This window comes from Myotis brandtii, unplaced genomic scaffold (genome assembly GCF_000412655.1).
Source record: "Myotis brandtii unplaced genomic scaffold, ASM41265v1 scaffold137, whole genome shotgun sequence".
NCBI classification, from domain to species: Eukaryota; Metazoa; Chordata; class Mammalia; order Chiroptera; family Vespertilionidae; genus Myotis; species Myotis brandtii.
In genome coordinates, this window is record NW_005354874.1 from 4250611 (window position 1) to 4269140 (window position 18530).

General features: G+C 41.3%; 1 protein-coding gene across 5 annotated transcripts in view; it reads right to left on the minus strand.

The window, feature by feature from the left end:
- Positions 1-18530, minus strand: part of KIF16B (kinesin family member 16B) — a 291552-nt gene that overhangs the window by 144201 nt on the left and 128821 nt on the right. For all 5 annotated transcript variants that reach the window (XM_005860579.2, XM_014535047.1, XM_014535046.1 and 2 more), the window contains exons 13-15: positions 5000-5119; positions 3994-4045; positions 1574-1711 (exon numbers count right to left, since the gene is read on the minus strand). In XM_005860579.2, the coding sequence (XP_005860641.1) occupies positions 1574-1711; positions 3994-4045; positions 5000-5119 (310 nt within the window). The remainder of the gene's footprint in view (positions 1-1573; positions 1712-3993; positions 4046-4999; positions 5120-18530) is intronic.

Below are 18530 nucleotides of genomic sequence, written 5' to 3' on the forward strand. Positions count from 1 at the left end.
CCCTTTGCCCAAACTGGGACAATATGAACTTTAAAATAAATAATGACAGAAATAAACCAAAACCTACCAAATAAAATAGCAAGCCATATGCTCCTGTAGATTTAAATTAATACATGAATGAATAAATGGCAAAAAGAGAGTTCTTTCTTAAAGTAAAAAGCCAACTTTTTGTAAATTTTTTTAAAAAATGTATAAAAATAAATGTTGTTTTACATTAAAAAGAGAATAAATGTAGAAGGAGGAAAATCACCATTCAGCAACCATTAGAATCGAAATTAAATCGGACAAAAAGGAAAACTCAATAGATTCAAAAACCAGAGGGTGAAAGTATAAGAATGAAACATTTATGATCTCAAAGTACCTTCCCAATATCTTTATTAATAAAAAAGAGAGAAAAGAGTAACTTAATGTGTACAATTCTATAATACAACATCTACATATTGCATTGTATGTTTACTACTCAAAGTCAAATTTCTTTCCATCATTATATATTTGACGCTTTTTACTACCTCTCCCCACCCCCCTTTCCTGCTGGAAGACAACATACTGTTGTCTGTGCCTATGAGTTTCTCTTTGTTTGTTTCATTTGTTGTTTTCAGTTTTGTATCAAAAATGCAATAAAAAGAGAGAGTAACTTCACAGTGAAGAAGCCTAGCAAGCTCCACTGTAATCAAATGCTAACAGGAATGGCAATAGACACCATGTAATGGGATGCAAGAAAAATACAGCATCATTTCTCTGCTATTCCTGTCAAAATGCATGATATTAGTCATGAGAAAGCATCAGATAAATATTGCATTTATGGGGTGGAACATTCTATAACATATCTGATATGCAGTTTTTAAAACTGTCAAAGTCATAAAAGTCAAGGAAAGACAAAGGATATCTTCCAGAACAAAGAGAGACATGGCAGCCAAATGTAACCAGATGCGGGACTGAATGGTGGACACATAATGGACACTGGAGGGACAGATGGCAGAGGAGGGCTGAGAACCAGATGTAGAAATATCTCAGTGTCAGTTTCCTTTGAACGGCTGGACTGTAGTTACATATAAGATGTCATTGTTTAAAGGAGATATGCACTGAGTGTTCAGGGGTAATGGGGCAGCTTGTTAGCAATTTATTTTCAAGTGTTTCTAAAATATTATTCTCAAAACTTTTCTATAATACTTGAAATTATTTCAAAAGGGAAAAAAAGATATGATACCAGATCCTTTAAGTTATAATTATAATTTTTCATTTAAAAATATAAATAAAGTAATAAAATTATTAAAAGAAGCCATTGTGTTAAGGTAATTTTTAACTTAAAACAACCTGTCAAAGTCATATTTCCATTACAGCAGTAACTTCTAAGACAACTACATACATGTTCCTGTTTAATTCAATAAGACAATGGTATTATAAATAAGTCCTTTGACAAAATGAGAGAAAAACAGCATAATGAAGCAGTCTTCACTCTATACTCTTATCATCACTAAGTAATTCTAAGATGCACATCTTCCCTCATTACAGAGCCAACTTGTTTTCTAGCAAAAATATATACAAAAAACTCTGAAAACCCAAGCCCAAATACCTTGATTTAGGTGTGTGGCCTCCACGATCTGCACACCATTCACAGAGCACTGAGACCCACTTAGGGGTATCAGAGTCACCGTCCCCCCGGCATTTTCAAAGATACAGTGCTCACTCTCCAAGTCCAGACCGTGAAGAACTAAGTTGGAAAAACAGAGAAATGTTTTCTTTGGTATCTAGAATAATGATTCCCAACCTTTATTAATTTTTCCATATTGAAGGTGTTTTCTTTTCCATGTAAATACTGTGAAGTGAACATTTATGTTTAGTGAGGAAGTTGAATTTCAGTTCATGGCATGAATTGATAGAACTGAACATATCCCTTGAATGTTACCTGAAAGCAGCGGTTCTCAACCTGTGGGTCGAGACCCCTTTGGGGGTCGAATGACCCTTTCACAGAGGTCACCTAAGACCATCGGAAAACACATATATAATTATGTATTGTTTTTGTAATTAATCACTATGCTTTAATTATGTTCAATTTGTAACAATGAAAATACATCCTGCATATCAGATATTTACATTATGATTCATAACAGTAGCAAAATTACAGTTATGAAGTAGCAATGAAAATAATTTTATGGTTGGGGGTCAACACAACATGAGGAACTGTATTAAAGGGTCGAGGCATTAGGAAGGTTGAGAACCACTGCCTTAAAGGGTCTGAATATCACCTGTATAAGGAAATACATTCTGGGATGTTTATTTACTTCATCTTCAGAAAAAAAGATAATTGAGTAACTTGTCTTAACGGAACACCTCTGAGCCACTCTGTTTGATGCCGAATAATTTCTTTCGCCAGTCAACCAAAGTTCACAGTAAAATGGAGGGAACACAGGGGCTCCAAAGCTCAAGAACTTATTGTGACCTCCACATTACAGACCTTATGTCTCAGGAGCAGAAATCAAAGGTGAAGTTGGCATGAAATGGATCTTGGGAGGCCCCAGGGAGTCTCCAGGAGCTGTACTGGGATGCACATTGCCACAGCTGGTGACAACCCTGAGAGAACTTGACCTCACAGATCTCTCATCGCAGAGCATGTGGCAGCTAAGGTTTCCCGAATCACACATGGCCATCCTGAATTATTCTTGTTTAATGAATGGCCAGGCATGGATGTGATCGCCTGTCAAATAACCCTACATGATTTTAGGCACAGATCTTCACCAGCCGCTCAGGACAGGCGAAGTATCTCCCATTGTTCTCCACAGAACTGCACTTCTCTGCTCACAGAAAACACATGTTCTTACCACTCACCATCATGTAAAGCAACCTCAAAGGTCAACACATCGTTTAACGATTGGAAGAGGCCTGATGCCTAGTTCTACTCAAAAACTGTTGGTCCTAAGGACTTCTGGGAATTGGTTTTCAGCTCTCTCAGTTTCACAGCAAACAGTAAATACAGTGGGGCCTTGACTTACGAGTGTCCCGACTAACCAGTTTTTTGAGATACCAGCTGTCTCTCGGCAGATTTTTTGCATTGAGTTGATAGAGTAATTTGAGTTAACGAGCTCCTTAACAAGCTCCTTAACGAGCTTGGTCTCAGAACGAATTAAACTTGTAAGGCGAGGCCCCACTGTACACATAGGACTTTCTAGGGTTGGCTTGATTAGCAGCTTACACTGGTGGAAAAGCAAGTTCATTGCCAGCAATTCTAAAAACAGCTGCGAGGATACAATCCTTCCCCGCTGACCCCACCTGGCCACCCACACATATACACACCACCATCACTGCCATGATTTCCTGAAGTTATGCTTGTAAAGCCTGGCATCTCCTCACCCTGCTCAGGCAGCATCGCTAGGAAACCCAGGGAGCCGTGCCTCCATGTGTGTGTGTGCTGCATGTGTGTGTATTCTATTTCCCATTATCATCTTTGTGCAGGTACGTGTCTATATCCTTCCCAGTAAGGGGCTTTATATCCTTTACCTGTGCCTGTTGACATATTTCCATCAATCAGTGTCCCACTGTGACAAGGGTAGAGTGATTTAAATAACTATACTCTTGAAAGCTATGACAAAGTATAGAATACATGGAGGGTGAGGGGGAAGAATTCAGTTTCATTTTATTCACTAAATGAATTCTTCTGTTTTATTAATTTGAATTTCACATTATAGAAATACACATACTGATCTATACTGTATTTTTAAAAGATTCCCTCTTATAATTACTTCATGTCTGTCATTCAAAAGGAAGTTCTCCATTAAATGCTTTTTTAAATCGTTAGCACCCTGGCTGGGTGGCTCAATTGATTGGAGCTTCATCCCATGCACCAAAAGTTCAATCCCTGGTCAGGGTATATACAGAAGGCAACCAATTGATGTTTCTTGCTCACACTGATGTTTCAAATCTATTTTTTTTAAAATCCTTGGCTGAGGATTAAAAAAGAAAACTCACTGGTAAAAGAAAATTGATGAAGATTCTTACCAATATCTTGTTCTGTTGAAGCATCTTCTCTACCAACATATGTCTGACCTTCCTGGGAAGAATACACAAGAAAAATTTATTAGTAAGGACATGAGAAGCGTCTGTTTGTTCATTTTTCATTTAAGCCCTAATGACCTGATAAGCAATGCCCCAGGGAAGGCCACGGCAGCCATGGCAATGTCCCGGAAAGGCCATGGCAATGGCCCGGGGAAGGCCAGGGCAATGTCCTGGGGAAGGCCAGGGCAATGTCCCAGGGAAGGCCAGGGCAATGTCCCGGGAAGGCCACAGCCTCAGTGCTATGAGAGTTCACGGAGGCTCTGAAACAACACTGAAGGTTGTCGGGAAGATGACAGTAGAACTCCTGGGGCTTACTGTCCAACAATGGGTAGGCTCCTATCTCGGCCTGTATCATAATCTGCCCATGACAATCATCTCAGTGATGTTCCTGATCCTTGCTGGAGAGTTTCTCCTCCAGGAAAGAGGGTTTTTTTTTATGTCTAAAAGTTTATGGGAGCCCACAAAGCACAGTGCAATACCATTTTCATTTTAAGCCATGGATCAGAGAGAGGTTAGTAAAGTCAAGGGTACAGAGGCAACTACTGACGCGGATGTGGAAATTCTGCTCTCTTGACATGAATAGCCTGTTCAGGACCAGGTCCAATAATGTGGTCAGGAGACACACCTTTAAAATTAAAATGATGGCCCAGAAAACATATAGCCATTCCCGGTTCCAAGTACTTGTGACTTTTCTTCCCTAGTCTCTCTGACTTTTTGTTCCTTACCTGCCTTTGTTAATTCTACACATTTAGCTTTAGAACTCCATAAAAATGGAAACTTCTAATACCACAGAACCCCAATGAACTGTGGGAAATCCCCAAAAGGACTCAAGGATTTGTTGCATATTCTTTAATGTAATAGCTGTGTTCAGGGACACAGAGTATTATAACAAACCTTGCTAGTGTGTAAAGGAAAACAAGATTAGAATGTTCCACTCAGGCAGTCTTACCTTCAAGTGATATAAGATAATTCCAGTACTCAGAAGGTCGTCATCAATGCCAATCAAATGGGGCAGCTCGGAATCCAAAACAACTCCAATCCCTTCTTTCCTAAGGGCTAGAGTTTGTTCCTGAAATCAGAAGTGAAATAAAACATTGTTGAGGAAAGAGAACATCTCTTTAGGTTTTTGGTGGTTTTTTTTTAGGTATTCTCTAGAGCAGCGGTCGCCAACCTTTCAGACCTCCGGGACCACCAGTGGTCTGCGGACCACTGGTTGGCAACCACTGCTCTAGAGTGTTAAACTTTATTTCTCATCAAAAACACTGTAAGAAAAAATGGACTTTAAACATCATGTTGCATTCTTGGCATATGATAGGCAAAGTAAACTTGAAACATAAAAGCTCAATTAAAATGAATTCAACTTATTGCCTAATTTATATAACTTCTTTGAAATCTTGCCTTCTTTAGGAAAGGTTCTATAAATACCCGACTACAAAGGAATCTTTCTCCCTCTTTAAAACCTTTATTTCCTCTAATATCTAGATGTCTCCTAACTTGCTGGCTCTTCTCTCCAGTTACTATGGATAACCTGTGTATGTTCCTAAGATGAGGCCTTTCCTGTACATTAGTTGCCCCGGCACCACACACAACTCTGTCTTCTGCATCATCTTCTCCTATCTATGGATCATTTCCATGTACTCACAAAGCTGCTATGGCTATTCCACCAACCACTACCACCCCCATCACTTCCCTTGGCCCTGTATCTCTGTCCAGCTGTCACCAATTTCTCTCTTGCCCTTTAGAAAAAAACACCTGCAAAGAGATCCCTACACTGTGGTTCTTCAATTCCTCCCTTCCTGCTCTCCACTGAACCCACTCCATGGAGTCTTTCATCCTTGGAAGTGTAATATCTATGGTCATCCCTTGATGATCTCTTCTTGTCTTTTGACTATATCTGCAATCTACATGCTAATGACTCTCACATCTAAATCTCTTGGCAGACCTCTCATGCAACAGACCTGCCTACCTCAATATACCTGTGAGGATACCAAATAGGCAACTCAGACTTAATGCATTGAAAAACCCACTCTTCTTGGTGGGATCAGGGGAAACGGGGGGGGGGGGGGAGGAACGGGGGGGGGGGGGGGAAACATATGTAATACTTTCAACAATAAAGATTTTATAAATAAATAAAGAAAAACCTACCCTTGTTTCCTCCTGCCTCCCAAACCTGCACATTATCCCTTCTCAGTGAATGCCAACCTTCCTTACAGTTACTTGGACCAAAAATCATGGCTCTAGTTTGTTCCTTTCTTTCTCTTAACACTACATACTTGGTATTGACTCTGCCATCAAAATATGCCCCCAATAATGTAACATGGAATGGATATGCTATACTTATATAAAGCTACCCATATTAATCTTAGTAAATGCTAAACCAAGCTTGTTACTCTTACCTGATTTTTCTCTCAAAACTAGAGCTTACATCAGTGATGGCGAACCTGTGTCACAGGTTCGCCATCACTGATGTAAGCTCTAGTTTTGAGAGAAAAATCAGGTAAGAGTAACAAGCTTGGTTTAGCATTTACTAAGATTAATATGGGTAGCTTTATATAAGTATAGCATATCCATTCCATGTTACATTATTGGGGGCATATTTTGATAATTTCTATATGTGACACGGCACCAGAGTTAAGTTAGAGTTTTTCAAAATGCTGACACGCCAAGCTCAAAAGGTTCACCATCACTGGCTTACATGTTAAAAGTTTATTTTAGTATACTTCAAAATCCAGCAGTTTCATTTCCTGTGTGAACCTAAGGAGTAGCCTGACCTTCAAGGCCCTGCCCAGGCTAATGCTGACTGCCCAGACACAGGAATTCATTGATTAAAACAAAACCAAAAACACATGACCAACTCAATGATACTGACCATCAGAATCATATTAAGACCAGCAAGGACACTGTCTCCATGTCTGCAGCTCCTCCCCCTGATCTTTTGGTTCTGCTTTCCCTCTCCCTCCTTATAAAAAACCTCCATCTGCACTGAGATTTTAAGACTGGTTTTTGAGGACTGGGAAAAGTCCCTCATCTTCTTGAGATGCTGGCACTTGAATAAACCTCTTTCCTTTTACCAGCACCAGTCTCATGAGTTCGGTTTTCCTTATGGCAGGCAACAGAATCCACATTTCAGTTATAATCCGATAGCATCAAGACACCTGTACCACTCTCTTCCCTGGCCCCAACCATAGCATCTTTTACCTGTATCACCGCAATGATCAAGGATACTACCACTCAAGTCCCAGCCATGTTTCATACTCTACTTGACAGCCAGAGGGATATTAGGGATATTAGGGCAGGCCACTCCTCTGCTCAGATCCTTTATGTAGCCTCCCATTTCACTGAGATAACAGCCCAAGTCTTTGTATCCTTCTACAAAGTACTATATGATCACATGCCTTGCTAACCTCCTGCTCTCATCTCCTGCCACTCTCCCCTTGCTCATGCCTCTCTAGGTACCCTCAGCTCCTTGCTGTCCTCAAACTTGCCAGCCTTACCCCACTTCAGGGCCTGGCCATTGCTTTTCCTTTTTTCCTTCTGCTTTTGTAGTCACTGTTGTCTTCTCACATCATCTATCCTTCTCTTCTCCTACATCAGGGATACTCACCTCAGCACGACTGACATTGTGGACCAGATGATTCTTCATTATAGGGAGATATTTTGTGTATTGTAGAATGTTTAGCAGCATCCCTAGCCTCTACCCACTAGATATCAGTAACACACTCTCTTTCCTCCAAGGTTGTGAAACCAAAAATATCTCCAGACACTAGCAAATGTCTAGGGGAAAACACCAGCCCTAGTTTAGAAGAATTCCCTATATACATATATAGGCCCTCACTTCATCAGGTCTCTGCTCAAAAGCCACCTTCCCCCATTGCCCCATACAAGAGAGTAATCATCAACCTCCCTTATTCTGAACTGTTTCTCTCCTTAGCAGTTATCACTATATAATGTTATATACAAGTGTATTATATAAACCAGTCCCTAATTTCATGTCTGGCACATAGTAGCTCCTCAATCAATATTTGTCAAATGAATTAATATTTAAACTCTAATAGTACCCATTCAAACTAGAGTGAGTTCAGAGAAATGCAGGGAGGAGGGTCAACGGCAGCCCCTCAGGGAAGAGTCTGGCAGGCCTGTGTCTTAACATCAGACCCATCTGATCCAAGATAAAAACAAAAACAAAAACAAAAAGCACAAAACAACCAAAACCTCTAAAATCAGGCTTCTGGCAAGTCTAAGGGAAAGCAAACAAATTCCAGAGGATTGAAGGTGAAAATTCCAGCCTAGAGGCTGGGCTGGGCTGTGCTGAGTTCAAGAGGAGTCACATCTAAGATCATGACACTGTGCTGTGATTGTAGGTGCACAGGGAGCAACAGGGGAGCAAGTTCCAAGCTACATACTGAGGCTCCTGATCAAAGACCCTCCCTGTGAATCTCTTCCCCACCCCCACTTCAACAATAAGACAGCATAACCAAGGCACAGCTCTGGAACGCCAACACCCAGCAATGCCTAAAACATAATCGGCACTCCCTATATTCCTGGAATGGCTAAATGTATTTCATGTCATTTAAATATTAAAGCGATGTATAAAATCTGCCATTCTCTAGGCCAGTGGTCGGCAAACTGCGGCTCGGCAAACCGCGGCTCATGAGCCACATGCGGCTCTTTGGCCCCTTGAGTGTGGCTCTTCCACAAAATACCACGTGCGGGCGCGCACGTATAGTGCGATTGAAACTTCGTGGCCCATGTGCAGAAGTCGATATTTTGTGGAAGAGCCACATTCAAGGGGCCAAAGAGCTGCATGTGCCTCGCGAGCCGTGGTTTGCCGACCATGGCTCTAGGTGAAGGAATCAGACTTCACAACTTTGCAGACAAGGCAGCTCCCAAAAGGTTCTGGGGAAGAGTGGTGGAAACAGAAAAGTCCTTCAGGCCTCCCCATCTGCAGGCATTTGAGTCTCAAAGGTGCACACGCAGAGCTGGAGTCATGCAAGAGGGCAACGGAATGAAGTGGCAAAAAAAGATGGTTTAAAAAAACCAAACACATAGAAAGTACCACTTGAAAGAATACAATTTAATTTAACAACCATTATGGAGACGCAGAGAAAATGGCCAATGCATAACTTGATTCAAGAAAAGGAAATGAAGCGTGTCACTGTTCTTCAATTACTCCTACCAGCTAGGCTCACATCCCGGGCTCAGACCTCAGGCTTCGAGGTCGGAGCTGTAGTCATCTTGATTTGCACCAAGGACCTTGCAAATCTTAGCTGAAATGAGCTCTCTAAATAAAGCAACCCCTGCTCCTAGCTCTGGGATATTGTAGAATTCATGCTTTCCCTTCTTCCCATGCAATTCAAGTAGAAATTTAAAAGTCTGTGATTTTTTTTAAAAAAAAGTATATATCACAATGAAGAATTTAATCATATGGCTCCATTTCATAAAGCAAAGTCCTCATTGGAAGGTCTGATAGCTCAGAACTGTGACAGTACTGCATGCAGGATAGGGAGCCCCCTGGTAATGAACTGTTCCAGGCCTCTAAGTCCATGAGAAAAGAAGAGTGACTGTTCTCATAAATCCAGAGACATATGTACTTTCTGCATAAAAGTGTACAATAATATGCACCCCCCCCCCAAAAAAAAGGCAATATTTAAAACTCTAATAGCTCCCACTCACGCTAGAGAAATTGTTTTGGACTACATCCCAGTTTAATTTAATATTCTTTTTTTTAACCACTGAAAAACAATCTTTTTCCTTCCCTGAAATAAGTCTCAGAGACTTTGAAAATCATAACTTCGGAGCCATTAGGTCAAAAGTATTACCTGTTCCCATCAATTCCCAACACACTCACACACAAACACATACCAGCATGCACTCACACACACATCCATATACGGAATGGATAAAACCTGAATTAAGAGAAAGTTTCCCAGGATTGGGGGGGTGGGAGGGGCAGATGAATTTATGATTAATGCTGCCCTAAAGCTCTATGGCATTCAAGCTGCATTCACTACATGATATTATAAAAATGTCACCTCATAAAACTAAAAATGAGGGTTTAAATCATTGCTCAAGTGAAAAAGTGATTTCAGACAAAAATATCTATCACATATAAAATATTTATTGAGTGGCATCTACTGTGTACATAATTTATGAAACACCTCTTTGATAAGATGGGATATTTAAATAGGAGGGCTGGTGATCCCTCCCCCAACTCCAAGCACACTGGGTCCCAAATAATGAAGGTGGTAAAATATGTATAGCTGCACATATTTTGTATTGAAACAAATCTTTTGGCAACCAATATTTGCATTAAAAGGAAACTATGGCCTGACTAAGAACATAGAATCAGCTTATTTTAAACATTATGTTCATTATATTTGCAAACAATATGTTCAGTGTGCTTTCCTTCAACCGCTGAATTTAAAACATGTGTCCAGGGCTGGGAGCATCACTTCTGGCAGATTCCAGTGGTTCAGGTGAGCTGCAGGCAGGGCTGCCCAGCTGGGAGGGAAGAAGGCCAGCCACACATGGGCTGGGCTCACTATGAACATCCCAGGAAACCATTATATTCATTGCTAATAAGATCCAGCAGGGATTCAACTGCTTAGTCACAACCACATACTTTGTAACTAGCACTGTGTCTGACAAAACTCAACAGCTTTCCTGAAAAAAAAAAGTGAAAACCAATACAAAAACTTATCAACAAAAAACTATTTTTCTCTCTTGGAGAAGCTTATCTGAGAGCTAGATCTTGCTTGAGAAATACTGGGAAAACTTTGCCAATGTGTCTGTGCCACTAGAGCAGTGGTTCTCAACCTTGGCTGCACATTAGAATCACCTAGGAACCTTTTTAAAATCCTGATTTCTGGGCCTCATCCTCCGGAAATTCTGTTTCTTTGTTACTAATGTCGTGGCCCCACCCCATAACAAAGAAACAGAATTTCCGGAGGATGAGGCCCAGAAATCAGGATTTTAAAAAGGTTCCTAGGTGATTCTAATGTGCAGCCAAGGTTGAGAACCACTGCACTAGAGTAAGAGCTCCAGAAACTTTCTTCACACTATGTTAGGTGAATACAGCTGTGCCAGGTTCACAGCAGGCACTCAATAATTGCTGATTATTTGGCACTGTAGGGAGTAAGTGATTTTAAGTGCATTTGAGGGTGGGGGTTGAGGGGATAGCCAAGAATTAAATATCAGAATCTCTTTATGGAATAGTCTATGGAGAATTATGTGTTTCACAAATAGTGGACTTTTGTACAGATGCCTCCCAGGATAAAGTGCACCTAATTTCTGCAAACGAGACTATAGCCCTCAGCAGAACAGGAGGAAGAACTGCACATTCAGGGCTTGGAGCACATGCCCCGGGTGGGTGTGAGGAGGGAGGAGGGAGGAGGAAGTCTGGCAGGCAGGAAGACTTTTGTAACAAGGAAAATCATCCTCTAGCAAAGCTGCTTTTTAATTTTTTAATGCATGTGATTTTATCTGAATTTCATATTAGAAAAATTATATGTAGTGAAGAAAAATTATATGTAGTGAAGAATAATTATATGTAGCGAAGAAACACTTGAATTTCAACCAAGTGTTTCTTCACTACAAGAGATATGTCCTAAAATATCCTTCTAAGTAAGACATGATGGAACATATTAGAGGCTGACCACACTGCACACATGTATTGTTCATCCCTGTTTTGGTTCTGAGCAGCACTACTGGAGTTTGGACATGTCTGAGACCATGTGCCTCCGGCCCTTACACCTAAATGCCAGGGAGCCGCATCCCTGGGCCACATGCCTGGTCATTTCATGAAAATTCCTGTTTTTTATATTTCAATTTGTTTCATTTGTTGACTATCTACTCTGGGGTCACCAATTATCCTTATATACATTGTCTTTGCTTCTTTATCTTTTAGCTTCGATTGCTTTAATATCTTGATCCTTTCATTTGTGTGCAATGAGATTATCCAGACATTAACTTTTAGTAATTTGATTTCAATGGCATCTACTGTTTTCCTTGATAGTTCTAATTTTATTCATTAGTCCTGCAATGGATATTGTTTTAGACCTCAAAGTCTATCTTTAGGTTCTCTCTCTCTCTCTCTCTCTCTCTCTCTCTCCTCATTCTGCTTTTATTATCATCTTGCTTTGTTTATTGAATTCCTGTTTCTCATTAACTTTTTCCACAGAATGAAACAATTGTAAGAAATTCCCTTCTATACCTTGAGGTATGTTTTCATCAGGATCTGGATCTTTTGTCTTTTGCATACTTCACTCCTTTTCTGGCATTCTGTTTGCCTGTCAGTCCATCCATCCACCACTAGCCTAAGTTTATATAATTGCCCTACTCTTTTTATCTTATGTATGTCTTAGGTCTCTCTATGAAATTCCCTATGCTCTAACAAAGGATGAGCAAGTCCTTGACTCTTGTCCTGCCATATCTATCATCTTTTCAGTTCAAAGCCTGAGAGGTCTGCATGCTGTCCACTCTTTTCTCTAGTTAGATTAGTGGTTCTCAACCTTCTGGCCCTTTAAATACAGTTCCTCATGTTGTGACTCAACCATAAAATTATTTTCGTTGCTACTTCATAACTGTAATGTTGCTACTGTTATGAATCATAATGTAAATATCTGTTATGTAGGATGGTCTTAGGTGACCCCTGTGAAAGGGTCGTTCTTCCGCCAAAGGGGTTGTGACCCAGAGGTTGAGAACCACTGGTCTAGAGTAAATATCTAGAGTAAATAAAAACAACCTGTAAATATCTGATATGCAGGATGGTCTTAGGAGACCCCTGTGAAAGGGTCATTCGACCGCCAAAGGGGTCTCGACCCACAGGTTGAGAACCGCTGAGTTAGATGGACTGGTAGAGAACCAGATCCCAGGTGATGCACTATAAAGACTGAGTTCCTAGGTTCTGCCCTGGATTAACAGAGGTGGTTAAATATCCTCTATTGACTCCTTCCTTCTGCTGGCAAAGAGATCCCATCCCTCTAGAGAAGACTGCTTTCAGGTGTCTCCTTGTTTCACCAGGCCTTCACTTACAGAGACTCAGCTCTGCTTTTCACATCATCCCATTTCTATGATTCCTCAATAAGAATGGGAAGATCAATTTGTTCCTCCAAATCAATTTGATCTGAGGGTACTGAAGAGGGTTTTTAGAATCTTCACTCATTCAGCTTCTAAGGCACAAGCCTAGGAAAACCCCCTTAACAACCTTCCCTCTTCTCTTCCCCAGTGGCCAGCTCATGACCTTTTTCATCTGCTTCCTATTAGTGATTTCATGGCGGTGTTTCTGCGGCAGGACGGGATGTTTGTTTTGCTTATTATTATCATCTCCTTATTTCTTTGAAATCTGTGATGTCATCTTTAACTGTCTATTTAACAACAAAGTCAAGAACAGGGTTTCAGCAAGCTACAAAAGGGAAAGAAGAAAACATTCTTAGGGGATTTCTTGAATACAGATACAGAAGGAGAAAACATGAGTATATATATATACTAGCATATATAAGGAACTGCCTGACACCCCGTTTGACTAATAAACCTGGGGAGATGATCTGAAAACCCAGGCAGATGGGTCATTATTTGATCCTGAAACCATGAAGCCAATGAGACTTCTGAAAACAGGAAATGGTTGGAACTTCAGAAGATGAATCTGGCAGGATGAATAGGAACAGAGAAAACTTGGAGGTAGCATTAGAAAGTAAGGAATAGCTTGAGAAACACTGTAGAGGGAGATAGACTCCAGGTGACAATTATTTTAGACTGGTTCACCTTAAGTGGAGACCTTCTTCTCAACTGTTTTACATACTCTTATTAATAAGAAATAAGAAAATTGGAGAGTTTGCAAGAGTTGAAAAAAATCTGACAAATATCCAAAAGATTTTTATTGCTAGGAAAAAAAAATCCTTGTTATACTTTGCATACAGCTCAGCAAGTGGGAATTGTTGAGTTATTTCTCACCAATTTGATACGCAAGTATTGTCAACTATTTTACATGTTTCTTTTGTGATATACAAATGATAGTCATTTTTGACACAAACCAATTAGCTTTGAAATCCTGAAGATATTTCATAAGCTGGCATTCATCCAAAAGTGAAGCACTGTTTCCTGTACATTCTTTTGCACAAAGAACGAATCCAGTCCATCTAACAGAGAAAGGAAATAGTTGCCAAGATTACCAGGAAGTCAATGAAGCTGTACGGGTCAACTGCCTCAACCACCGTCCGGTATTCCTCCACCCTTTGTCCATGCAACCTGAGCAAGCTATGATGAAAATGGACGAGAATCTCCTTCACATTCCTCCAGGAAATAACTTTATTTTTACTGTGTTCCCAGAGAGAATGATGAAATAAAAGAAAAAACATATTTTCTGGTTAGCAGCGTGTTCTGTGCCCCTGCAAAGCTGATTGGTAACATGTAATTATTGATGTGAGAACTCTATTACACTCTTTGAATCATAATCTGATTAAAAACGCACAAGAGAAAAGGGAAAGAACAGTCTGTGAAAATTAAAGACAGGAAATCTACCTAAACTGAAAAGCTCTGGCTGATACCACACACCTAGGGAGGTTAGGAAGGATCAGGGATCAGCCATCAGAATGAAGGCCCAGGAAGAAGGATCAAGTGGGAAGACAGAATTAGCAATCCACAGGTTGGGGGATAAAAGAACCAAGTGGGTAAACCTAGAAGCCACCACTGATCTCTTTGCCTCAAATCCAACATCAGTGGGCCCATCAGCTCTACCTGCAGGACAGTCTGAATCGTCCACAGCTTTCCATCTCCACTGCTGCTGATCTGGGCTGGTTACCAACATCTCCTGCCTGGAGTCTCTGACACGCCCCAGTTGGTCTTTCTGCTTCCTCTCTTACTACTCTACAACCTATTCTCCATATGACAGCCAGAGTCATCTTTTCAAAACCTTAAGAAGTCATGGCCAGGTAGCTCAGTTGGTTAGAACATCCTCCCGATATGCCAAGGTTTCGGGTTTGATCCCTGGTCAGGGCACACATAGGAATTAACCAATGATGTATAAATAAGTGGAACAACAAATCGATGTTTCTATGTTTCTCTCTTTCTCCCTCTCCCTCTCCCTTCCTCTCTCTTTCAAAAAGCATTTTTTTAAAATTTATACATAGAACTCTACAATGCTGTCCCATGCATTGTAGATTGAAATGGCCCCACACCTTAAGTAATCCACCCCCACCTACCTCTCCAATCTTTTCCCCCTCCACTCTCCACTTGACTCACAACACTCTAGACAGTGGCCTCTCGTTCCCACTGCAGGGCCTTTGCACATGCTATTCTCTTTACCTGGGAAATTCTCCCCATAAATCTTTGTGGCTTGCCCCTTCTCCTCAGTCAGCTCTTATTATACAAGCTGCCTGCTATCTAGAGATCAAAGACATCATGATGTAGGTGAACAAAGTCCTTGCTCAGATAAAGCTTACATCCTCCCCACCCCTGTACCCCCACTCCCAGACACATTCTACCACTCCACTGGCTTACTGTTTTCAGAGCACTAGATGTATAACATCAAAATTATGTATCAGTTTACTGTCTGTCTGCTATTCCAGAAAGCAAACAGTGTGGGTCCAGGACAACAAGTCAAGCCCAGAGAAAGAGAGATCAGATTGGAGTCATCGAGAGCCAAACTAATAAACAGCATCATGACCTCTGACCCCAGGCCTTGTTTTATTCTCCTTGTTAGGTAAAAACAGCTCTTAAACCTCAAATAAATACTTAAATGAACAGAACAAGTCAAGCTTTTAAGGCAATCTTCTTTAAATGAGAAGGCTGTATTCTAAAAGACTATCATCATAAATAATTTATGTATCTTAAATATTTGTAGCTGATATCACACTGGAACCTATTACATTATAAAAACTGAAGTAGGAATACAGAAGCCTTTGCATTTTCCCATGACTTTGAAAGAATCTACATTCCAGTACCTGTGGTCAAAAGAAACACATTTAGAACAGATGGTGAGCAGTCCCAGACTCAGGCAGAAATAAGGAAAGAAGCTGGCTACCACCTACTCCATGGTGGAAACTTAAATTCCTTGGCATATTGGCAGTTGACCCATAAACAGTAAATATAATCAATATTTTCCTATTAATGAACAGAAACCTGTGGAGCAGTTTGATTTCCACTACACTTCCCACTGCAAACTTAATTCTTTATTTAAATACTGCAGAACTAACTGTTGGCCGGCATTTAGGGAAAATGCTATGTAGATCTTTCTGATGAAATAGTCCTCTCTGCCTGGTGAGCAAATCACCCAGATGTCTGTATTTAAATTATGCAAAATGCATAATACCTATTAAAGAAGTTACCTGTGAAAATATGCAGGAGCAAATTTCCTCACATTAATATTTAACTAGACTCTTTAAGTAGAGCAAGATCTTGTGATCACTTTAGCATATTTGACCTAAATGCAAGTCCAAAAATACTTGCATTCATGAGAAGGTTCTACAAGGGCATTTCTATATACTACAAACATTAACACAAGGTAAGAAAGCTAAGTGAAAGGATTACTTTAAGGGACATTTTGTAACCCAGAAAGCTTCAATCTGACATTGACCTTAAACTTTGGTCTGTGCAGCTGACCTACTCTTGTTTCTTACCCACAGAAATGTCATGCTTATGTCTACCACCTAGGCTTTACTCAAGTGATCATGTCCACTTAGGAAAGCCCTCCAGTACCTTCCTTTACCTAAATCTGACCCACAAGTCCAGCCCGATGGGAAACACGTGGAGCCTACTTGTGTCCATGTGGACTCATCTTCTGCACTGACCATGGTTAACCAGCCTAATCACTTGCATCTCAGTAAAAAATGGACTAGTATCTTTACTTCCTACACTGCTTGTGTCTCCTGCTAAACCAGTAGATCACCGAAGGGATTTTTTAAAAATACCATGCCTGAGCCTGCACCAGCCCTTTAAGTGAGCATCTCAGGCTTGGATATGTTTGTAAGCTCCCAGGTTTCTCACATTCAGGGTTGTGCCATAATTTTCTATACCCTCCAGAGAACCAACACCTCTGTTCTGCGAGGTGAATTTTGATAATGCTCAAAGGATAAGTGCTTCAGTTTATCAAACTGACCCCTCATCCTCCACTCAGCTTCTTTTGCAACTCATTCAACTAATAGTTAATGAGCATTTGCTACTTGCCAGGTGTTAAAAGATAGCCTGACTAGGGACACTCCCTTATATATTAACTCTGCCTATCTCTATATTGTTATCTATAGATCTGGATCTACTAGCATATGTTACAAGTAAAGATATGTTTATGATATTTAAGAATATATATCTATAATAATAACAGCATAATATGCAAATTGACCAAACGACCAAACAGCATAACAACTGTCCGGATGACCTTCCGGACTACCACACTATGACACCCATGGTGCCAGGCCAGCCAAGGCGGGTGCAATTCGATTGGTCGGGGACCCAGGCATCGCCCCATGATCGCCCTGCAGAGGGAGGCCCAGGCCACTGGCTGGTGGGGCGATCAATCAATCAGGGGGCTCCACGATCACACCAAAGAGGAAGGCCCAGGCCACCAACCTGTGGACTGTGGCAGGTGGGTGGGGCCTCCCTCTGCAGGGGGGATCCATCGTGGAGCCCCGGCCGGGTGGGTAGGGTCTACCTCTTTGGGGCAATTGATGGCAGAGCACCGCGATCGATTGCCAAAAAGAGGGAGGCCCAGACTACCTGGCAAGCAGTGCTGCGGTGGGTAGCCTGGGCCTCCCTCTGCGGGGGCAATCCATCGCAGAGCCCTGGCCAGGTAGGCAGGGCCTACCTCTTTGGGGCAATCCATCGTGGGGCTCCGGGACTGTGAGAGGGCAGAGGCCAGGCTGCCCGCAATGCACGGGTTTCGTGCACCAGGCCTCTAGTATATATATACAGATATATCTATGTATCAATCTGTTAATCCTTAGATAAAATTATATCTATTGATCAATATTACAGACTAGAGGCCCAGTGCACAAAATTTGTGCATGGGTAGGGTCCCTAGGCTTGGCTGGCAATCAGGGCCAAACAGGGCCTTCCTTCCACCAGCTGCCGGCTGCCGGCTTGGGCCTTCCTTCTTCCACACCACCCCCTGGTGGTCAGCACACATCATAGTGAGTGGTCGAACTCCCAGTCGGTCGAGCTCCCGAGGTGACAATTTGCATATTAGCCTTTTATTATATAGGATAGTAGCAACTACCACTAACATCTTGCTACCTTCCACGAGCATAATTAGAATTCAAACAAAAAACCTGAAATTCACAACTAGCATTTCTTTTATATCTACACTAATAAAAGAGAAACATGGTAATTGGCGTACGACCGCTACCCTTTTCATTGGCTAATCAGTGAGTATATGCAAATTAACTGTCAGCCAAGATGGCGGCCGGCAGCCAGGCACTGAAGCGAGCACGAGGCTTGCTTGCTGCAGACTCCAACGTTCCCCGCCTCACTTGCCAGCCTCTCATCTGCAA